This window comes from Coccomyxa subellipsoidea, assembly GCF_000258705.1.
Source record: "Coccomyxa subellipsoidea C-169, whole genome shotgun sequence".
In the NCBI taxonomy this organism is placed as follows: domain Eukaryota; kingdom Viridiplantae; phylum Chlorophyta; class Trebouxiophyceae; family Coccomyxaceae; genus Coccomyxa; species Coccomyxa subellipsoidea.
In genome coordinates, this window is record NW_005178025.1 from 1090861 (window position 1) to 1111282 (window position 20422).

General features: G+C 53.9%; 4 protein-coding genes across 4 annotated transcripts; 2 read left to right on the forward strand and 2 right to left on the reverse strand.

The window, feature by feature from the left end:
- Positions 1-1904: 1904 nt before the first annotated feature.
- On the forward strand, positions 1905-6179 carry COCSUDRAFT_48851 (hypothetical protein; the record flags this gene model as incomplete). Its single annotated transcript, XM_005644234.1, has 11 exons — positions 1905-2725; positions 2895-3156; positions 3276-3368; positions 3471-3627; positions 3711-3817; positions 3929-4039; positions 4230-4399; positions 4671-4869; positions 4988-5088; positions 5207-5318; positions 5453-6179. The coding sequence occupies 11 exons, from the start codon at positions 1905-1907 to the stop codon at positions 5648-5650; spliced, it is 2331 nt and encodes a 776-aa protein (XP_005644291.1). The 3' UTR covers positions 5651-6179.
- Positions 6180-6564: 385 nt separating this feature from the next.
- On the reverse strand, positions 6565-9391 carry COCSUDRAFT_48852 (Lipoyl synthase; the record flags this gene model as incomplete). The annotated part of the gene is made up of 7 exons (XM_005644235.1): positions 9141-9391; positions 8539-8990; positions 8340-8434; positions 7763-8002; positions 7174-7330; positions 6801-6927; positions 6565-6658 (listed from the first exon to the last, which is right to left on the reverse strand). Exons 2-7 carry the CDS (start codon positions 8717-8719, stop codon positions 6565-6567), a joined length of 894 nt encoding a protein of 297 aa, XP_005644292.1. The 5' UTR covers positions 8720-8990; positions 9141-9391.
- A 976-nt stretch (positions 9392-10367) lies between these two features.
- COCSUDRAFT_19224 (bifunctional 6-phosphofructo-2-kinase/fructose-2,6-bisphosphate 2-phosphatase) lies at positions 10368-14168 on the forward strand (the record flags this gene model as incomplete). The annotated part of the gene is made up of 12 exons (XM_005644236.1): positions 10368-10573; positions 10854-10956; positions 11057-11126; positions 11223-11299; positions 11414-11518; positions 11646-11740; positions 11880-11973; positions 12191-12346; positions 12566-12658; positions 12917-13026; positions 13439-13589; positions 13983-14168. The coding sequence occupies 12 exons, from the start codon at positions 10368-10370 to the stop codon at positions 14166-14168; spliced, it is 1446 nt and encodes a 481-aa protein (XP_005644293.1).
- A 759-nt stretch (positions 14169-14927) lies between these two features.
- COCSUDRAFT_54604 (hypothetical protein) lies at positions 14928-20103 on the reverse strand. The gene is made up of 12 exons (XM_005644237.1): positions 19972-20103; positions 19096-19258; positions 18838-18948; positions 18421-18583; positions 18006-18128; positions 17807-17877; positions 17380-17519; positions 16974-17126; positions 16574-16707; positions 16211-16389; positions 15775-15936; positions 14928-15469 (listed from the first exon to the last, which is right to left on the reverse strand). The coding sequence occupies exons 2-12, from the start codon at positions 19246-19248 to the stop codon at positions 15311-15313; spliced, it is 1548 nt and encodes a 515-aa protein (XP_005644294.1). The 5' UTR covers positions 19249-19258; positions 19972-20103; the 3' UTR covers positions 14928-15310.
- Positions 20104-20422: the final 319 nt, after the last annotated feature.

Genomic DNA, 20422 nt, shown 5'->3' on the forward strand with positions numbered 1-20422 from the left:
CAAGGCACAAGCCATTTGTGAGAGGTCTACGCTTCAGGAGGGAGGCCTGCTATCGGAGGGGCTTAGAGGAACACTCTACAACAGTGATCTCTTGAACCCCGCATGGGTGGCACCAGAGGACTTGCAAATTCCTCTGAGGTGCAGCTTCATCTGCTCTTCGTGCGTTGTCCACTTCTAGACTGCCTGATGTCGTCTTCTACACTGCTGTGCCTTCAGATGATATTCAGCCCCCAAGCACCCTCCTAGAATGAGACTAATGTATGCCGCGCAGGTCTGAAGACATTGCCGATCAGAGCTTGCGCTACTATAGGGCTCAGTACCCTGAAGAATTCGTTCCCCTTCCCCTGCTTAGAGAGCTCCTAGAGGAGGCAGCCCATCTTGATGACTTGGCCTCAAATGCCAGCCTGTTGGGCAACCGTGTTGCGGCCACCTGGCTTGGCTCCGAGGAGCTGCTCATATGCAGCACAGCTGGAGACATTGGACAGACCCTCCGGCTCTCTGTTCTACATGGCAGCCATGTGGACCAGTTCCAGGTGACACTTGACAATGTGGCTGAGGCATCGTTCGCAAAAGCATCAGCGGCCATCCAACAAGATTTCTGTGTGGAACTCATCAAACATGTATATGCCTAGCATTGGCTGGATCTGGGTTATGAGATGTATTTCCTGTGTGTGAGTGCAGTGCGAAGGTACTGCGCAGGCAGCTTGCTCAGGCATGCCTATCTGGCAAGTCTGCTTCAACCGCCCTTGCGATGCCGATGATGCTTTAATGGTGGCGGTTCGGACCCCATACTGGCTCTGCTTCTTCTCGCTTGAGAAAGGACGGAGCCAAGCAGATGCTGGAGAGGTTCATGATGATGCAGGTGAGGGCAAATAGACGATCACCTGGTCAAATTCCTCACGCTGGCAGCATCCGCATGTTAGGATATTACCTTCTTACAATGTTGCACTGGTAATGCAGCACTCTGCATGTGTAACAGGGCCTTCTAGCGGGCTTTCTGGTGGAGCCAAGAGGTGGACTCTGCAGCCAGTCGGCGCTCTGCAGACCAAACAGAGGCTCGCTCACGTCAGCTGGAACCGCAAGTTGCCAAACCTCGCGGCCTTCACTTGTGAGGATGGCTCCTTACACACAGTTGACGTTGCAGAGGAGGTAAGTACACCAACAAGCTACAGTAAATGATCAGTTCCCTGGAAAACAGGATCTGGACACGTGGTAGCTGACAGTAGAGGATCTTTGCAGCAGGGGCAATGCACAGCCAGTCTTTCAGTTAGCAGCTTCGCTCTGCTGCAAGCGAAGGAAGTGGCGGGCCCCTTGCAGCCGCGCCCACGTTTTGGCCGGCTTGTCTGCGAGTGGGCAGCTCATCCAACTGGCCTGCTGATGGCAGCAGGTACTTGCTACCTGCACATACTCATTTCCTCATGCAATTTGGTGCATTGTTGCAATTTTGGCGATTCATGCAGCCTTCAGGAGTATGTGGCTGACAAGGAATGATACTGTCAACCACGGTAGATGTTCAGACATCAATCTGCTGTGCTCTCCTTGACAGGTCAGCAACTGCTTCGTTATGACATCAGCATGCCGGGGGCGAGTGCCATCCCTCGCACGCTGCACACCCTGGGACCCAGCAACGCGTTCATTGCCCTGTCCGCACCTGCTGAGACCTTGGGGGACCGAGGCAACTCTGACCACGCCCACCTGCTTGCAGCCTCCACACTGAGGGAGGTTCTTCTGCTGGACCTGCGAAATCCAGGGCAGGCTCTGCTGAGATGGCATCATGGTGGGGAATATCCGTCCTAGAAACTACTTTGCATCAACGTTCCTATGCTAATGGTCCTCATTTGCAGCAAGTGGAGGGCATCCCAACCGATGCGCATGCATGAGAGACTCCTGGATGGCTTGCAGGCATGGACAGAGAGCCACCGCAGCTCCTCGCTCTGTTGCCCGCACCGCAAGAGATGGCAGTCAGCAGAGAAGAGCACCCTCAGCCAACCACCCCGGCACCTCAGCCACATTTGCAGCAGTCGCCTCTGCAGCGGGAGCGGGAAAGGGCCACAGGCAATGACCAAGCGGATGTGGGGCCGAGCCAGTTTGACGCCCTCCAGTCGCAGTATGGCTCGTCCAGTCAGCTGCCAGATGACTTGACCCCAGGACCCAGATCGATGCAGCACCACCAGCCCGACACGCAGGCCAGCCAGCTGGGAGGGCTAGATGAGCTATTTGCCCCGCAGGCAAGCCAGATGGGACCGGCTGCAGGCTTCAGAGATCTCTTGGGGACTCCAGCAAGGGAAGAGGTGAGAGGCCAGCAGCAGCTGCAGGAGGGTCGCAGTGGAGCACCCCGGCTGAAGGGGTTTGTGGCAGCAGCCAATCTTGGCGTGGGCGATGTCATCTCATGCGCGTTCGCGATCAGGGCACAGCAGCTTGGCCTGCATGCGCAGCCGCCGGCCGCGCTTGAAGGCGCGCCCAGCACCGATGCCGAGCCCCTCTTTGGCAGGATTCTAGCGTATGCAGGCAGCATGTCCCCGCTGCTAGGGAGCAGGCAGGATGGGGAAAGCGGCTCCGGTGCTGTTGTGGGCGGTGGGGCCGGAGAGGGGGCTCCAGAGGAGCAGGCATTGTTGCGGCAGCATGGGCAGCGTGCCGGGTTCTCGTGGGTGCCTCGCTCCCTGGCGAATGCTCAGAGCCTGGGCTTGCCTCGGCGGATCTGCTGGCCTCTGCAGCTCCATGCAAGGTGTGCACATGCATCACTTCCCAGTCCGGACTTTAACTTCCCTTCCTCATATCACCTCGATGGAGTTCTTCTTTGAGCCACCGTTTTCCAGTGGCAGCGTCGGGGTTTATCGTGGGTTTTTGTGCAAGGGTGATAGCACAGTCAAACAAAGAAGGGTGATGACGCGCAGGCCAGAGGAAGTGGTGGCAGGTGTGGCCTCTCCTGAGGCTGCCAAGGAGCTGGAGGCTCTTCTGAAGGACGCGCCAGACCTGCAGGGCATCGCCTTTGTGGCGCCTGCCCCTGATGACCTCACAGCGTTGCAGAGGCAGCCTGGGAGTGGAGGTCACTGCATAGAGAGCGCCCTCATGCTGAGGCTAGACTTCTTGGGCCACCTGCACCTGCAAGGCTTCCGTCTGCCCTGGGCTACCAAACAACCTGCTGCAAGCTTGAAGGTGTCGATTCCGACCTGCCTCCACTTGACTGGTGTATTTTCGCGCTGCTAAATATGCTTTGCTTTTCTCTAAGCTACCTGCTTTGCATTTGTGCCAGCAAAGCAAGCATGTTGGTGCAGGAGGTTGGGGTGGAGGAGCACAGGTCTGCTCTGGCTTCTATCATTCAGCGCCGGCATCCCAGCCTGCAGGCAGACTATGTCATTGGAAAAGAGGTATGTGACATGCGCGATCTACTGAAATTGCCATGCATTCATCTTTGAGTTACATGATGAGTTGTGGGTGTAGAGAGGTGAAGGCAGTGTCTGCTCCTGTAGGTCTCTCTGGAAAAGAATGCAGAGGAAGGTTCATACAGCGACCTTCTGAGAGCAGCAGAACAGCCTGACGGTCTGACGGAAAAGGATCTCATCTGCGATCTCAGCATCCACCATGGCATTGCTCGCAAGGCCATGCAGGACTGGAAACACTCTGCAGGTCAGTATACTCCATTCCATTGAATGGTTAAGTACGCAGGAGACCATGGCCTGGCACATCTTATAATCTGCAATGCATCACAGGGGATGGTGGCATATCAGAGCATGGCGCATCAAGGTCAGCACAGAGGGAGCTTCTCTCACAGCTGCTGGCTGAAACAAAAGTGAAGGCCTTCCTATCTCCCACACAGGTCATTTGCCGCTGCCTTGGCGCTGAGATACCACAATGCTCTTCAGTCATATGCCCCAGCCGATAAAAAGACGATCTTGGTATTCTCATGTTCTGTATTTCTCTTGCACAGGTGCCCCTGACTGTGTGGGAGGTGTGCATGGAGCTGCAAAAGATGCAGCAAGGCACTGCCCTGGAGGAGGCTTCTGAAGAAGATGCAGGAGCCACATCTCCTGGAATGTTGGTACGGGCTTCTTCTTCCCCTAAGAAACTCATAAAGTGCTTTCACACTCTTGCCTGCTTGCGAATGTCACGGGTATTAGCCACAAAAATGCCTTTGCAAGCTGGTAAATAATATATCAAGTCAACACGTGGCAAGACTACATGCAGCCCACTGCAGTTATTTTGCCTCACAAGAAATGCTGTGCCTGCAGGAATGCAAGGGGGGTGAACGACGGGCTCTGAGGAGGCGCATGGGCTCCATCCGGCAGGGCGTGCAGGCGATCGAGGTGGGCAGGGGCCAGCAAGCTCGGCTGTCCAAGTGGGAGAAGGCCCGCAGCGACCCTCGCAGCATCATGGGCAACTGCTTCCTGAATGCTCACAGGTGCTCATGCGCTCTTGCTCCCCACATAAATTAGCCTTTCGTTGCTCAGGGGCCGCTCTGGCCATACAAATGCATCATTGTGTTGTAGATATTTAAGGAATGAGCTGTATGCGCATCAAGCATGGAGGTGCCGTCAACATGCATGCGTGCGTGCTGTGCCCTATCGTTCAAAGCAGGACCCGTCAAGGACAATGAAGCCTTGTTTTTTTGAGTCTGTTCGTTACTTATAGTTCATTGATTGCCGCTCATTGATTGCCATTGTCCAATGCAGCGAGGTGGAGGAGGATGCAGCAGGGCTCCCCAGCCAGATCAGAGATGTGACTGCTGCACTGTCCGCTGCTCTATACGAGGCTGACCTGCCCCATGGCAAGGATGCGCCCATGCGGTGTGCTTTCACGGATGGGCTGAGCAATCCTGCCAGCACAAGCCTGCTTCATTCTGGAGACAGGAAGGCACAAGCGGAAGCTGAGGTAAATGTGGTACAGACAATCGGCTGAGTTAGATTGTCCACTGCTGTGCAGTTTGCTGAGATTGGAAACTCTGTGATTGTGTCAACGGTTAGAAAGGTCATGCATTTGTGATGCACAGGAGGTGGGCCCAGACTCCCAAATGACAACTGCCAGCCAGGAAGTGAGCATGCACAGCTCCGAGCTTCCCCCTGACAATGTTGCCAGGCCACCTATCGACAGGTGTTCAACCGTGCCTCTTAAATAGGTTTTCAGTGTCAGCCCGGGCTTATGTATTCTCACTGGCTCCAACATTGCCATCCAAAAGCTTGAGACATCACTTTGTGAATGAAATATGCAGGATACTCGGGAATGGGTTGGTCTTGACGCCACAGACGCGGCTGCAGAGCATGTTTGGTGTCCCTGTCAGAACCTCGGTGCTGGAGCCTCAGATCATCATGCAGCGTACAAAGGTACTGTGCACAACACCTGGACTCTCCATTTCTGCACAACCTCCTCTTTCATGCGCAGTTTTTGACCTGATGGCCACGCCTTAGGGCTGAATAATCTTGACAGAATACTGACAGGGTCTCATGCTCTTCCTCAGGTGGTTGACCCCATTACTGCAGACGCATTGGCTGATCTGGAGACGGACTGGCTGCAAGCTGAAGGCAATTTGCAGCCGTCAAGTACGCCAGGGCAGAAAGATCCTGCCTCTGCCCATGGTCACCAGGTGCGGATTCATCGGCAGCTCAGCATCACGATCTCCTGGCCTGAAGCCTATAGTATAGAAATCAATAAATAGTGCCATCCTTTCATGCTCTGTGCATGCTTCCAGGTCTCTGGAGATCGCCTGCTCCTCACACAGCAGAGCACTCCAGCCACACAACAGAAGAGGGTGTCCTTTGCCCCAGGCAGCCAATTGCCCTCTGGGGCCCGGCCAAGCGGACGGCAGGCTAAGAGGAACCGGATCAGTCAGGAAGAGGGCTTCAGCTAATTCTGGTAGTTGCTGCGGATTGGATGGACCATGGCCCACATGGGTCAGGCGTTATCATTGGAGGATATTGTGTGTTGTGTTGACTCATTGAGGACACTGTTGAGGAAGCTGCGGCAGAATCCCCACTGATTGGACTTTGAATATCCCAAAACGCATGAAGATAGAGGACATGGAATGTTGTAGGAACTCAATGTGATCCTCAGCTCAACCATACACAAACGCAACCAGTGAGCTCAACTTGAATCATTGAAACCATCTTTTGCAGAGTGAGACAAGTCTTGTGAGCTTTTTGAAGTTAGTCTACACTTATTATAATATGAGTAATTACAATTTGATGGGCGTTGGCTCACATTGTACAGCAAGCCACTTGCCATAATGCATGCCTTTAAAAGTGACAGCAGCACCATGAGACCCACTTCTGACCTCTCACTTCTACAGTTCTGGATGCCAGTGTTTTAAATTTGGATTTAACAAATTTGAATTGCAAGACCACTTTAAACCATTGTCTTATGGTAATCAATGGCATATCTTCACGGCTGGTTGTCCACGAGGGACTGGAGAAACTCAAGAGGTGTTGGGTTTCACTGCTCACTGTACAACGTGTCTTGCACACTCCTTACCTACGACAAACTGACTGGCGCTCAATACACATATACAACGTTTACCAACCACTCCATATGTACGTCTCACACACCACCTCCAGTACTGATATAAATTATTCTCTAATGCTTTGCAGCATCGCCCTTGATCATGGCTTCGATGAAGAACTCGCCAGCGCGGTAGCTCGACCGCACCAGGGGTCCTGACGCCACATACCTGCGGCACAGGAAGAAAATCCAGAGTCTGCATATCACCTGCATTTTCATTGAGACATGCTGCAAAGAGGAATACCTAATAAGAATCCACTTCCTTTGTACCATGTTGTGATAAGTTATTGCTTCCCCAGAAGTCCACGCACCTGAAGCCAACCACTTCCTCGCCGTACTTGCGCCAGTGCTCAAACTTCTCGGGCGTCACAAACTCAGTGACCTCCAGGTGCTTGGGAGTCGGCTGCAGGTACTGCCCAAATGTGAGAATGTCCACGCCTGCAACCACAAAATTTCCTGAGGTCTATATTTTGTAGCTAACAGTAGGTGACCAAGGCAGTGCAACATGTACTGAGTGGTCAAAGATGTATCATTTGCTGCTTTCAGTGGGACCTGATGTGGTATTCAATTAGTCTCACGTCATTAGCAGCATCTCAGAACTTCATGTACTCATCAGGTCATCTAATATTAAGTAGCTGTTCAGACCATGCTGGCAACAAAGAAGTGGGTACACGGGGTGGTCACCTGCATCCCTGAGGTCGAGCATGGTGTCGACGACCTCATCATCTGTCTCGCCCAGGCCCAGCATGATGGAGGACTTGGTGTACACCCCACACTCCTTGGCCGCCTTCAGCACCTCCAAGCTCTGCACGTAGCCCGCGCGCGCGTCCCGCACCCTCCGCTGCTCCCACCAGCCACTCAGGTCAGCGTGCCAGCATGATAATCAAGGTTTCCCATCTTTACGACTGCCCTCACTGCACATGATGCTGCCATGCGCGCAGCAAACGGCAGCAGCAACCTGCCGTCAAGAGCACACATGCCAACAGGCGAGCTTGAGCAGCCTGCTATGAGGCGCAAAACCCATAGACACCAGTGCAACCCCAATTTTCCCCTTTACCCAAAATTCCCCTCTGGCGTCATTGCGCAAGTCAGTCCCAAGGCCAGAAACATCACTCTCTGTGTTTGCTTGTCAGCTTGTACAGGCACTGACGATAGGATTTACTGCTGATCCCCTTTCTGCTGCACGCGTTCTAGGCACTCGTTTGTACATCAGGAGCCTGCATGCCAAGCCCCTCGTGCAAGTACCTAACAGTGCAGGGGCGTCCCCTCCCACCTGCAGCCGGTCCACAGTCTCCACGTTGTGCGCGTAGACGTCCAGACCCGAGGCCGCCAGGTGGCGCACGGCCGCCAGGTCCCCCCGGAAGTCGGGGGTCAGGCACTCCACTAGGATGTCCGGCCGCAGCGATTTGAGCGTGCGCACCGTTCGCGCAAAGTGCTCCGCGCCGCCGTCCGGAATGTCGTCCCGGTCCACCGAGGTCAGCACCACGTAGCCCACTCCCCACTCCGCAATCGCCTGCAAAAAAGTGCGCTCATATCAATGGAATGCTGCAGTGTTGTTATACGTGCCTGCAGCGCCTGGCGCATGTTGCAGCAAACACGCAGATCAATGCAAAACTGCATCAGTTCAGCAGGTGCCTGAAGCGGCTGGCGCTGATCATCACGCTATTCAGCCCCAGGACTGCCTTGTTAAACAAGACACACGCGCGCATTGCGATGCTGCACTATTTATGCATGCAAAATACTGCACAACTGGCCCAAAGCTGATCGTGGCACGCGTTGCCAATCACGGTCTTATACTACTGAAGGGAAGGAATCTGCATGCAGGGAGGGAGATCTTGATGGCCACCCACCTTGGCTGTATTTTCCGGCTCGTCGTCATCTGCCGGCGCGGGCGTGCGCGCTGTGTTGACCGCGCAGAATTGGCAACCGCGGGTGCAAGTGTCACCTGCACGGCAGCGGCAGAATTGATGAAGGATGAGAATGACACTACTGACTTGTAATGCGTGCACAGCCATGCGGGGTCCCTGCAGCAGCTGATAGGGTGCGAACCTAGCAGCATGATGGTGGCTGTGCCAGTGCTGCCATTCCAGCACTCTCCCAGATTTGGGCACTGGGCCTCCTCGCACACAGTGTGCAGCTCGAGAGTGCGCAGAGAGTCGCTCAAGTACTCATAGCGCTCCCCCTGTGGCGCCCGCTGCCTCAACCAGCCTGGCTTGTTTGACCCTGGCATCTGCTCCACATGAGGTCCTGCAGTCGCAATTCAAGATGTCGAGCAGCAAATTATGCGTTCAAATCTGTTCAGAAAAGGGATGCGACTGGCAAGAAATTGAGCTAGCAGTGGGGTGTGATGCAAGGTGCTGACCCACAACGCTGGCAGCTTCTCCCCGTGCACCAGCCAGCGCCTTGGATCCCTGCTCTGCCAGGGAAGGATCCACTTGTATGGCCATGTGAACCAACTCCGCAAAAGCATCATCTCCTGATAGTTCCACCTGGGCTTCGATCTGCAAATTGAGGCCGAAGGTTCAGTGCCATGGATAGGAAGCAGCACAGCTTAGCTTGCTAAAATAATATTACAGTTTCCCTGATAAGAAGCATTCTTGTCATACAAGTGAAAGGAAGCCTGCATAATGCGAAGGCAAAGGAAGCAATACCACGTCTTGAGGTGTTGCACTCTGTCTGTTTCCCTTGTTTCTGTAAAGCCTCGGAGCTGCTGGGATAGCAAAGAGCGGAATGCCATTTGGATGTAATGCAGCGCTACGTGTGCTAGCTGCTGCACCCGATGCTATTCTGGTGTTCCACATCACGTTCGATACGTTGTTTGCAAAGGAGAGCACCTGCTGCCAGGAACCGATCCTCTAAAAAAGGCACACCTTTTTACACCAAAGTTATTGAGTTCAACGAGAAGAAACACAACCTTTCCTCCCCAAATTTATTTTGTGACGTCAATGGTGAAGTTTGAGCCAAGTGCTCTGCCGTGAGGTCAGCATATTTCATCTGATGAATGGCACTGGTACAGAATTGCCCGGATCGACCAACTGCGCACACCTGCGAGTCTGTTTTAGAATGAGTATAATGCAGACTGATGAAGAGGATTCTCTGTGAAGCGCGTGCTATGCAAGGTTAGGTGCAAGTACCGAACACCGAAGTTCTGCAGATCCCACTGGGAATATGTGGGAGTTCTGGCGGAGCAGGTTGTCAAAAGGCAAGACGCGGCATAGGCGTCGGGCTGGATCAGACGATGACACATTGTCTATGAGCCCCATGACGTCCAGGTGAGCAAGCGGGTTCCCTGCCCTGATGACCTAGGAAATAAAGGCGAGACAAACAGGAAGACATAACTGAGGCTCCTAAAGGTGGGTTTACACATGTTAGTGTCTCATATCTCAGGTGCCACACGTGCAAATGCATGTTCTATAATCTAGGTTCAACAAGCCTATATTCAAGATGGGACTAGTAGAGGCTGCAACCTTATAGTGCAGGGCGGTCCTTCAGCCCTCCAAATCTATCTTAAACGTCATCACAACTAATTTGACCTCCATAGTTCCTGGTAAGATCTAGGTTGAACAAGTGGGTAACTGGTGCGTCAGTTACACCAGCACTCTGCTGCCCTCTTCTGGTCGGTCATAGATGCATGACTCCAACATGGCAATCATTACAATCGTTTCCAGATGAATCTATGACGCTCTACCACAGCAGTGAGTCACATTAAGATTGTGACCGGTCTGCATCATCAAGCCTAGGCCCAATTGCCTCAGTCTTGCAGTTAATATAAGGGGAGATTTGCATGCAGGTCCCTGGGGGCTTCCCTGGAGGCGCCGCTGCCGGACATCCAGGTGGGGGGCCCGCCAGAGAACAGCACGCATGTGTACTTCAAGGACATGATCGTGGCGGCCTCGGACGACAGCGAGGAGGAGTCGGAGCCCAGCGAGCGCGGCACCGCCAACTCCGGCAGCGACGCGCGCGTTCCGCGCAAGGTCCGGCGGCGCAACCGGGTGGACCGCCAGAAGCTGATCATCATACTGGTCGGCCTGCCCGGCCGCGGCAAGACCTTCCTCTGCAACAAGCTCATGTGCTACCTGAACTGGTGCGCGCCAGGAACCCCCTCTGGGGCTCAAGGGAACTCTCCTTCCTTGCCAACACTGGTCATGCAACTGGTCAAGCTGGATAGCTACTCGATCACTGCCAAGCTGTCATTGCTGGATTCAGAGGACTTGTCCTTCCTTAAAACGGGTCATGCACAGCATGCTGAATGGCTGCTTGATCGGTAACAATTGAACTTGCTGAATTTGAAGGGATGGGGTGAAATAAACGGTATCAGTTGAAGCTTTGGGGAGCCTTCTGAGGGAACATGTGTGGCTGTGCAGGCTAGGGCATGATACCCGGCACTTCAATGTGGGGCAGTACAGGCGAGTGCAGAAGGGGGCGGGTGAGGTCCAGGATGCATCATTCTTTGACCCAAGCAATGAGGTGAGGCAAACCCATTTGCCCATTTCAGAAGTGCCCAGATTGCAGCATAGCCAAACAGAGCGCACTTGCATGGCGCTCATGTGCTCTCTGGAATGGACAGGCTGGGCTGAAGGCGCGGCATCAGGCTCTGATGGCTGCTTTGGAAGATATGGATACCTGGCTAGGTGAAGGTGGGTCTCTGGAACAACACCACACATTTTGCAGGCTTGTATTCTCAATTTGCTGCAGCGTGATGGACCTGATGGCTCTTGTGTGCTTGCGTGCAGAGAGCGCGCAGGTAGCCATCTTTGATGCAACGAATTCCACAGAGCAGAGGCGGCAAGTCTTGGTGAGTGCTTATGCAGTCTTTTTACTTCATTTGATCTTTGCTGGTGCATGTGGTCCAATTTTTGAATCACAGTCAGTTGCTGAGAATATAGTATGTGCGCAGCGCAATCGCTTCCATGGCAGATGGCAGTATCTGTTCATAGAGAGCATCTGCAATGATCCGGACGTCCTGCAACAGAATTACCGTTATAAAATGATGTACAGCCCAGACTACAAGTCCACAGAAGCCGACAAGGTAGCCCTGCACCTAAAATCTTGGAGCCATCATCACATTTGGTTGCTTGCATGCAAATTCTAGATGGGCAATTGCCTCAAAACAGAGCTCATGTGCGCTGTTGTGAGAGATATGAGGACGGATGCAGGCTTTGAATGACTTCAGGGAGCGCATTGAGAAGTACGAGGAGGTGTATGAGACCATCACAGACCGCAACCTGCACTACATCAAGCTCATCGACATGTGCGCTACCACAGGGGAAAACAACTGTACACATCTGCTTAATCCGCTGTCTATCGGCCTGAGATGCCACTCTGCTCAAAGACACGTGGTGTATTGTCCAGATGCGTGCTGTAATAATAACAGCTTCTTGGGTGTGCAGGGTGACAGGGCGGGGCTACATGGATGTGAACCGCATCAGTGGATACATCCCTGGCAAGATGGTCTTCTTCCTCATGCAGGTGCACTTTCATTCAGTGCCCCAACTCTGGCGTCTTACCACACTCCCTCATGCACCCAACAGCTGTCATGTTGCTGCTTTGCGCCAACAGTGTCCAGCTTCAGAAGCATCTTGTGGGCCAAAGAATCGGCTGATAAGGGCATGTGCACGAGCGCAATCAAGTGCCATATGACCCATGGCCTTCCCCATGCAGACAGACTCTCACCTTAAAACTGCTGGTGCAGGTGTGCAAGGCGGGAGTGGCGCGCATGCGCAAGATCTGGCTGACGCGGCACGGCGAGTCGGAGTACAACCAGAGGGCGCTGCTCGGCGGCGACTCCAGCATCTCCCCCTCCGGCCAGATCTATGCGCGCCTGCTGCCCGACGTCATCGTCGATCGCATTCCCCTCGTGCGTCACCCTCATATCCCCTTCTTTTTAGGGTTCATGCTTTCTACTGCCCCTGTGGAACAGTTGCTGATCTTGTCCTTCTGAGCCCATGGCCCTATCGAGCTTGGCGTGTTATCATGGCATTATGTTTGCGAGGACAGCTGTGCAAAGGATGCTGTGCATGTCATGTCTCGGTGACGTTGCTGAGTGTGTGGGATTTCCTTGCCGCAGACGCTTGAGGGCGCCACCATGCCGGTTTCGGTGTGGACCAGCACCCTCAGGCGCACCATCCAGACTGCAGAGCTGCTGCCCTTCCCAAAGCTCAGATGGAAGGTGCGCCTCCTCTCCTGCCATCATTGCATCATGCCACAGCAGCAACTTGCCCAACACTGGCTCTTCACTCACCACAAACTCGTGTCATGTGCATCGCTTCCTACTTATAATCTGCCCAAGACAAGCACTGGTCTGCGAGAAGCTCATGTCATCACTGCATTGTGCCACAGCAAGATCTTTGGCCAACAATAACTCTGATCTGCCAGAAGGAAAGGTGGAGCATCGCTATGAGGCTTCCATATGTGTTGCTGTTCCCAGGCGCTGGATGAGATTCAGGCGGGCATCTTTGACGGGTGGACGTACGAGGAGATTGCAGAGAAGCAGCCGGAGGAGTACGCAGCGCGTAAGCGCGACAAGCTCAGATACAGGTGATTCCCACCCTCGACCAGGCCCCGCTACTGCTCACCGGCACTGCAACGTGTTGCTGCACAGCCCTCTCTGCGGCCAATAAGGCTGTGCAGCTTTGGGCTGCAACCTGGCCCTCAATCTCTAGCTGAGGGCTGATTAGATCTCTGTCCCCTCAAAGAAGGTGGCCATGGTTGCCAGGCAGTTCCATAGAACTGCCGCCTTGCAGTGGCTGGCTTGTCACCATGTGGCACAAACAACTTTGCCCCTGACGTACTGTAAGCTTTTCTGTTTTCATTTCATGTGAACCTGAAGGGCACCAATGGCCAGGGCCCCCTTGCCCGCTTGGCGCCCATGGGTGGCCAATGAGCCATCTGGGCGGTGCCATATCAAAACGTGGAAGCAAGTTGTGAAGATCTTCCCGTGCGTGCGCAGGTACCCGAGTGGCGAGAGCTACATGGACGTGATCCAGCGGCTGGAGCCGGTGATAATAGAGATCGAGCGTGAGCGCGAGTGCGTGGTTGTGGTTGCCCACCAGGCCATCCTGCGCGCCCTCTACGGCTACTTCATGAAAATCCCCCTTTCTGTGCGTCCCACCCTTACACGCCCATTTCACTCATTGAGCAGCGATTGCCTACCCTTGCAAACTTCCGTGCCCCTCATGGCTTCACTTTGAGTGTATGGCTCTTAGCTTGGAGCAGAAGGGCCACATTGCATGCGCGCACCTTAGACAGCCGCAGATTGGCGATTTTCTCACCTTGTGCTCAGATGAAGAACATCACGGCCAGGTTTGAAGCAAAACTACAGCAGCGAGCAATACGCTATGCGCTTGTTGGATGCTATGTGCGTGCGCAGGACGTGCCAATTCGTAGATCAAAGCAGCATGTGGCAGTGGTCCTTCATCCTGCATGCAAGCAGCATGGGCAGCTGGGAAGGTGCAGTACAGCGGTGAATATGGGTGTGTGATGTATTTGTGCAGGACGTGCCGCGGCTGGAGATTCCGCTGCACACGCTGATAGAGCTGGTGCCGACGCCCGACGGGCGCATGGCAGAGGAGCGCATCCCGTTCAACGTCCGCAAGTCCATGGAGATGCCCGCGCGCACGCCTATGGAAAAGCAATTCTCCGAAATGATCACCCTCTCCGTTAATCGCGAGCTGGCCTGATATCCCCCGGCATAGCTGCGGCTACAGTCCTGGGGCCGGCGGCGGCGGCGGCGGCGGCGTTGAGGAGGCTCTGAACTGCCGCCCTCCCCCTTTCTGGCAATTGGTTACGAGAGCGGATTGCTGTTGGGCACTGTTGGAGGTGCGGTGAACCGCAGCTACGCTGAGAGGGTGCAGCAGTGAGGCAGTGATAAGCAACTTTCGCCATGACCCATAACTAGCAGGACGACAGGCGCAGTGTCAAAAGCTCCTTGGCTGTTCACAGGGGGGATGTCTTGTTCCTGCAAATGGCTGCTGTGTAATGTTACCGAATGTGCATGTAGATTTGATCCTCTCTTACTCTTTCTTACTCGTATGAAGTCTTTCCGGTACTGTAATTTTTTCTGAGACAGGCCTATTCTGATTGAATGGACGACCAGACCTATGATAGCTTAGTGCATCTCATTATGCACTGCTATTGGTTGTACGCCGCTTTCTGCAACTGTACTTTGTTCACTCTGCTGTTGTAGGGTTGGCATGATGCAATTGCTTTTATGCTGACATGAGGCACCCATATTGAAGTGTGCACAGTTGCGTATATTTCTTCTCCTCACTTTGATAGTGCTTCCTTGGGCCAGGCAGGTGTGAGGGTGTTGATTTTTTTTACTAGTTAGGCTAGGATTAACAGAAGCTTGCTGTGCATGCAGTTGCATACGCATGAATTTCCGAGCGCATGTGATGGCGGTGCAGCAAAATGGGCTATGAAATGATGGGCTACGAATCAAGTTCTCAAGCATTTACAGTTCTCGTCCCAATCTGCACAGGTGATCATGATCATGCATGAGGGACTTGACATCACGGCCGTTCTGGCCATCGGATCACACACATTGGGCCAGCATTGCAAGTCCATATCTAACATAGCCATCCTGTCCAATAAAGTATTTCTGTACCGAATCAAATACCCGCTTGTCTCTCACTATCCAATATGCAGACACTGCACAGCACTGCACATGTCCCTACCCGCGACTCACTACACTATGCACCATCACTTAGAAAAGTTCCAGAAATTTCCCATCTGCCATCTTAGCGAATGCAAGACGGCGTCTTGCCGCACATTGTTGTGCGCAGTGAGTTTACTTCAAAACTAGAAAAAGGGGCCCAGGGGTCTAGTATGAGAGCGCAGTGGAGGGAGAAGGAGCCAGCGCAGCGTTGTCTGCAGCGCTGCCACAGCCAGTAGCGGTCTCGTTTGCGACAATGCCAGCACTCGTCTGGGGGGCACACCGCCCGGCAGTCAGAGTCATGCCCAGGCGCAGCGGCAGCGTCGCCTGCAACGGCAACCACATACACAACTTAAATTTTTGAATTCAAAGCCACTTGCAATGCAGCCACTTGTTAAATGCACAGGGGGTTGCGCTGCTCATCCATGCAAGGCATGTAAGTTCTGTTGTGTCTCCTTCTTTGTCACCCCGCGCAGCTCGCAACGCCTTCGGTGCCGCACAAGAACACTGTTGTCTTCTTTGCAGATGGTGGGCCAGTCTTCCTGCTCTCAGCAGCATGCAGGAAGAACAAGGATAGATTTCAGAAGGAAGCCCAGCAATTTGAAAATTTGAGTTTAGATCGGGTGACTCACGGTGTAGTTGGTGGGGAAGACGGTGGCGTTGGAGGTGCCTGGGAAGGAGTAGGCGTATTTGGGGAGCTTGGAGACGTCCGGGAAGGAGGTCTGGATGAACTGCGCGCCCGCCTTGATGGCGCCCAGCGTGCGGTTCTTGAAGTCCTCGCGCGCCTCCACCGTCTGCGCGCCACCCATGTAATCCCCCTCTGTCAGTACCCATAAAGAAACCCCCAATACTGAGAATCCGCCTCTTTAGACCTTTGGTCCCTCCAGGGCACCATGCCGGTAGACGGCGTCTTCCCTCTCAGCAAACCCACGAGGCTTTCACGATAAATCCCACGGGTGCGACATCTATATTCAAGTGAGATGAAGGCTCCACTGGGCAGCATTGTTGGTGGTCCCATAGCCAGAGCGAAATATCAGGTGCGAAGGCAACCCAGGGAAGAGCGCTCACATGCCAGTCAGCAGCAGCGCGTGCAATGAGGCCCTTGCGCACAGCCGCCTGGATCTGCTGCCTCTGCTGCTCCACAGCCTTGTTGGCAGCCGCCGCGGTCCAGGTCGCCACGTTCTCGCCTCCCAGCGGCCCCAGGAAGTCCACAAAGACCGTTGATGGGTCCAGAGTGGTGTTGGTGCCTGCCCACCACATCGTGTCAGTGCCCTTGCTAATGCCCCATTTTTAAAGGTGACTCTGTCACCTGGCAGCATCTTCTTCGCTCTGTACGTTGGCTTGCCAGGAACAAAATCACCTCTGCCAGCAGCTTGCTATATTTATGTGTCATCATCCCCAGCAGGAGAAGGTCAGATTATCTATCGTCACCTGGCTCTGAGATGAAGAAGGTAGCATTGCGCAGGTCGGGGAAAAGCTTGCGGTACATGGGCCCGTACTTTCCGTACTTGTCCACCAGCACAAAAAGCACCCTGCCCCTGTTCTCGTTCATCATGGGCCACGACCTGCGCACACAGCACCGCACCAATACTCCTCTGACCAAGGCTTCCAGCATGGTCGGTATATTCAAGCATCGCACACCATTCCAGGCCATGCTGACAGCGTGGCATGTTGTAAGCAATGCACACGGCGGGTGCAGTGCTGCAAAAAAGACATGTGTGCAGTGCGATGTGAGCGTAGATCTTCTCATGCACAATTTGCTGGGTATTGCAGGACCAATATGTCGCGAGGGAGCAGAAAGTTGCAAGGGGTTACTCAGCGGCGGCCTCACCCTCCGGAGGCGGGCTGGGTGGCAGCCTGCAGGGAGGAGGCGTTGCCGAGGAGGCCCCCCGGCAGCACAATGGCGCTCTGGTTGAACACGCGGTACACCGTGTTCTGCAGCTCGTCCAAATCCTCTGCTGCGATCGGGTACGGCTTTGCCAGCCTGCACACAACCACCCACACATGCTTGTCATGAAGGGACTTGATGCTTCGGGCACAACTTCTCTCTACAGAGTCATGATAAGAGATGCAGTTTTTCTGTGACACATGGCCCAAAACAAAAATTCAAAATATTCAATTTGTAAATGTTAATGACCCTAGGCCCTAAATATAATAATTTATTATTTTATATTACCCGCTTTATCTGTCCCTACAGAGTGAACAAGAGGCAAATGGATTAGAAAGGGGGCCCATACTCGGCGGGTTTGCCGGGCTTGGAGGCGAGCTGCTGGTTGATGGAGGCCTCGCTGCCGGTGAAGAGGGTGGCTTCGCGCGGCTCCAGGTAGACAGTAATGGGGATGTGGTCCGTGTGGTTCACCGACCAGCTCTGGATCAGCTGCACCACAAGTTCCCACCCCGAGTTTGTCACTGAATGATATTTAAAAATAAAAAGTCAAGAGCCATGGCATGCCTCCTGACGAGGTCAGCTGCTGCACAGTCCCCACATTGTGAGCAAATTGTATTGATCAAATCAATGGTGTAAGAGCCATGTAATGTGTTTCGGCAAGCTCTGCAGCACAAAACTCCCCAGCACATCGATGAGCGAAAATAATGAAGGCACATAATTTCAGCAGGAGATCCATGACAAGGTATGTCAGCATTGGCCAGGCAATTTCTGCTCACCCGGAGGCAGGTCTCCACAGTCACGCAGTTGGACTGCCAGTCAAAGTCAGGGTCGTTGAAGGTCTTGAAGCCTGCACATGCAGGCCCAAGCATTTCATAAGTGTTTCTTCCCTTTAAGATCTCCGCTGGGTAGACAGCCACTAGACAGCCACATGTAAGTCCAGGTCCTCTTTATCATCAGGGGTTTAAATAGGCTCACCGAAGAAGCTGTACTTGGGGTCCAGGGTGGCGTTGGTGATGCCAGCCAGCTTGAGGCCGGCAGGGTTGGATGCCAGCGTGCCATTGGGGTCCTTCCAGGCATTGAAGTGGAACTGGCGGATGCCTGCACGCCACCCAAGGCATGCCTCACTGCAGGGCTCCATGCCTTGCTACATGTCAACTGAAGCTTGCTATCATCATCTTCTTGCAAGAGGGATGCCGCCGTGCTGCCATGTAGGAAACTTCAAGCTTTGCCCAGAGGACGATGTGCAAGCCTTGCAGCCTTGAGACCCAAGCAAGAAAGGTGCAATGGTGGGCTCTGCTTAGTCCACATCCCGGGGCATGCAGCACCCCGGCTGTATAAATTGTTAGCCTGGGAATGACATGCCATGTCGGGGCAGTGCAAGGGGCCTCACCGAGGGAGTCCAGCTGGAAGAAGATGTCTGGGTGTGTGAACTGGAATGCCTCGGGCGCATAGGCCGGGTTCCCGCCTAGCGCGGATTGGTAGGTGCTGCCGTTCAGCAGTTGCACCACTGCCGCTGGTGGCGCCACGTGGTCACTCTGGTATGTGCCCAACGTCTGCAGCACATACCCACATCAGCCAGTGCATCTTGCCTCCTTCACATACAAAGAATGTACTGCCTGCAGCAATCAGTTTGATTGCAGCTTCTTACAGCTCCCGAAGCACGGAATGGAGGTGTCAAGGGCCGCCTGCTGCATTACAGTACACATCGCCTGCAGCCAGATTTCTGAGCAGCTTTGCAGGGCCACAAAGCTTGGAATGCAGGTGATACAGCATGTCGAGCAGAAGGGTTGGGGGTGAAAAATCGCACCTGCAGCTGGTTGAGGGTGCTGTTGGTCATGGCCAGTGAGTCGCTAGCCTTGGGCACTGCCGGGGGGCCCACAGGGGCCGGCGCCGGTGCAAACGCCGGAGTCCCAAGACCCTGCCGAGCAACAAAAGAGCCGGAGATTCAGTCGCGCCCTCGGCATCCATACCGCCCAAGACAATCCATCTGCCAGTGTTTTCAATCTGACAGGACAGCAGCCTTCAGAGAGTCTAGTGGGAGCCTTTGTTGAAGAAAGCTTCACACCTGAGGGGGCAGGAGTCTGGCGGCTGGCGCCTGCGCTGCTGTGCTTGCAGCGCCTGTTTGGAGCACGCGCTCCCAGCGTGACTGCTTGGCATGCGTGCCTGCCAGCAGGCATGCCACGAGGCACAGCTGCAGTACCTGGTTCCACCTCCTCATGCTGCCTTTCCTGCAGGCAGCTAGTGCGACTTAGAATATTTCAAAAAGGGCCTAAGCACGTGCTGGTGGGTCTTCTTTGATGTACTGGTCTGCTGCTTGTGATGACAGCCAGCACTATCGACACCCAAAGAAGCTCCCGAACGCTCCATAGAATCAAGCATCCCTGGAGTAAAATGATCCTGACATATCCAAAGGACGTGCAAAAGCGTCTAATCTTGTGGGCGGCTGAATCTATCATTCGGATAGGGTGCATAGTCATAACTGGCATCGAGACCAGATCACTTTTTCCCAACAAGTTTCGCTTTATGTTGATGGGCTCATCATACCGTTTTAGACCAAAGATAGGTTGGAATGAGAAATATGCACACGGATGCATGCATAAAGCACGATCCCAGTCGGTACATACCCTCCGATCTGAAAGAAGTGCAACATCGGAACCTACTTTCGAAAGTTATATTCCAATGATCAGCGGTGATGGGCTACACCAAAATCAAAACTTTAGGACGGCGATGCAGCTCTCCTGCGATTGGTGATCAGCGGCGTCGTGACAGAATGATGGCTAGTTTGTCGTCCGACTACCCGATGATCGAGCGTTGACCACGAACCCGACACCAATGGACGGAAAGTGAATACTGTGTGTAGGGCGCAATGAACGAAAAGAGTGACGGGGACGCCAGCTATCCACCTGTGCTGTGATCCCATTCACAGCTTTCGGACGCTCACCTTTTTAAGAGGCGCTCTTCGATGCAGCAAGTAGCTGTCTTCCCTGTGTCAGTCCCCTTCCAGAACTCCGATCTGACAGGTTCAGCTTACAGGCGAGTTAAGTGTTCTCCCCGTCACCTCTGATCGCACTGGACACAGAGAGAGCTGCAGGAAAGGCCAGCTGTTCGGAGGTGGCCCGACTGACAAGGAACGCCACTGTATGGGGACCCAAGACATAAAAGATTGCCCAGGAAGCTGTCGAGAAGGCGGTCTCTCAAAGCAATCACACATTCACCTTGGCATCTTTTGTGAAAAGTATTATCCTTCATCTGAGCACCATTGCAATCACCAACCTACGGCAAGGCATGTTGACTGCTGGGGAATTCTGACATCATGCATGACGCTGCCGCAGCGGTATGCATTGGCGTCGCACGGCATTCTGAGAGCAGCAGCGGCTCAGCCTGTCTAGCTG

Bases quoted from the DNA above. Each gene is read 5' to 3' on its own strand.
- COCSUDRAFT_54604 (XM_005644237.1), bottom strand. From the start codon at position 19,248: ATGAGGAGGTGGAACCAGGTACTGCAGCTGTGCCTCGTGGCATGCCTG. The intron at 17,520-17,806 runs GTGAGCAGAAAT...CTTGTGGTGCAG, and splicing joins CTGTGGAGACCTGCCTCCGG to CTGATCCAGAGCTGGTCGGT. The intron at 16,708-16,973 runs GTGAGGCCGCCG...CTGTGTGCGCAG, and splicing joins ACCCAGCCCGCCTCCGGAGG to GTCGTGGCCCATGATGAACG.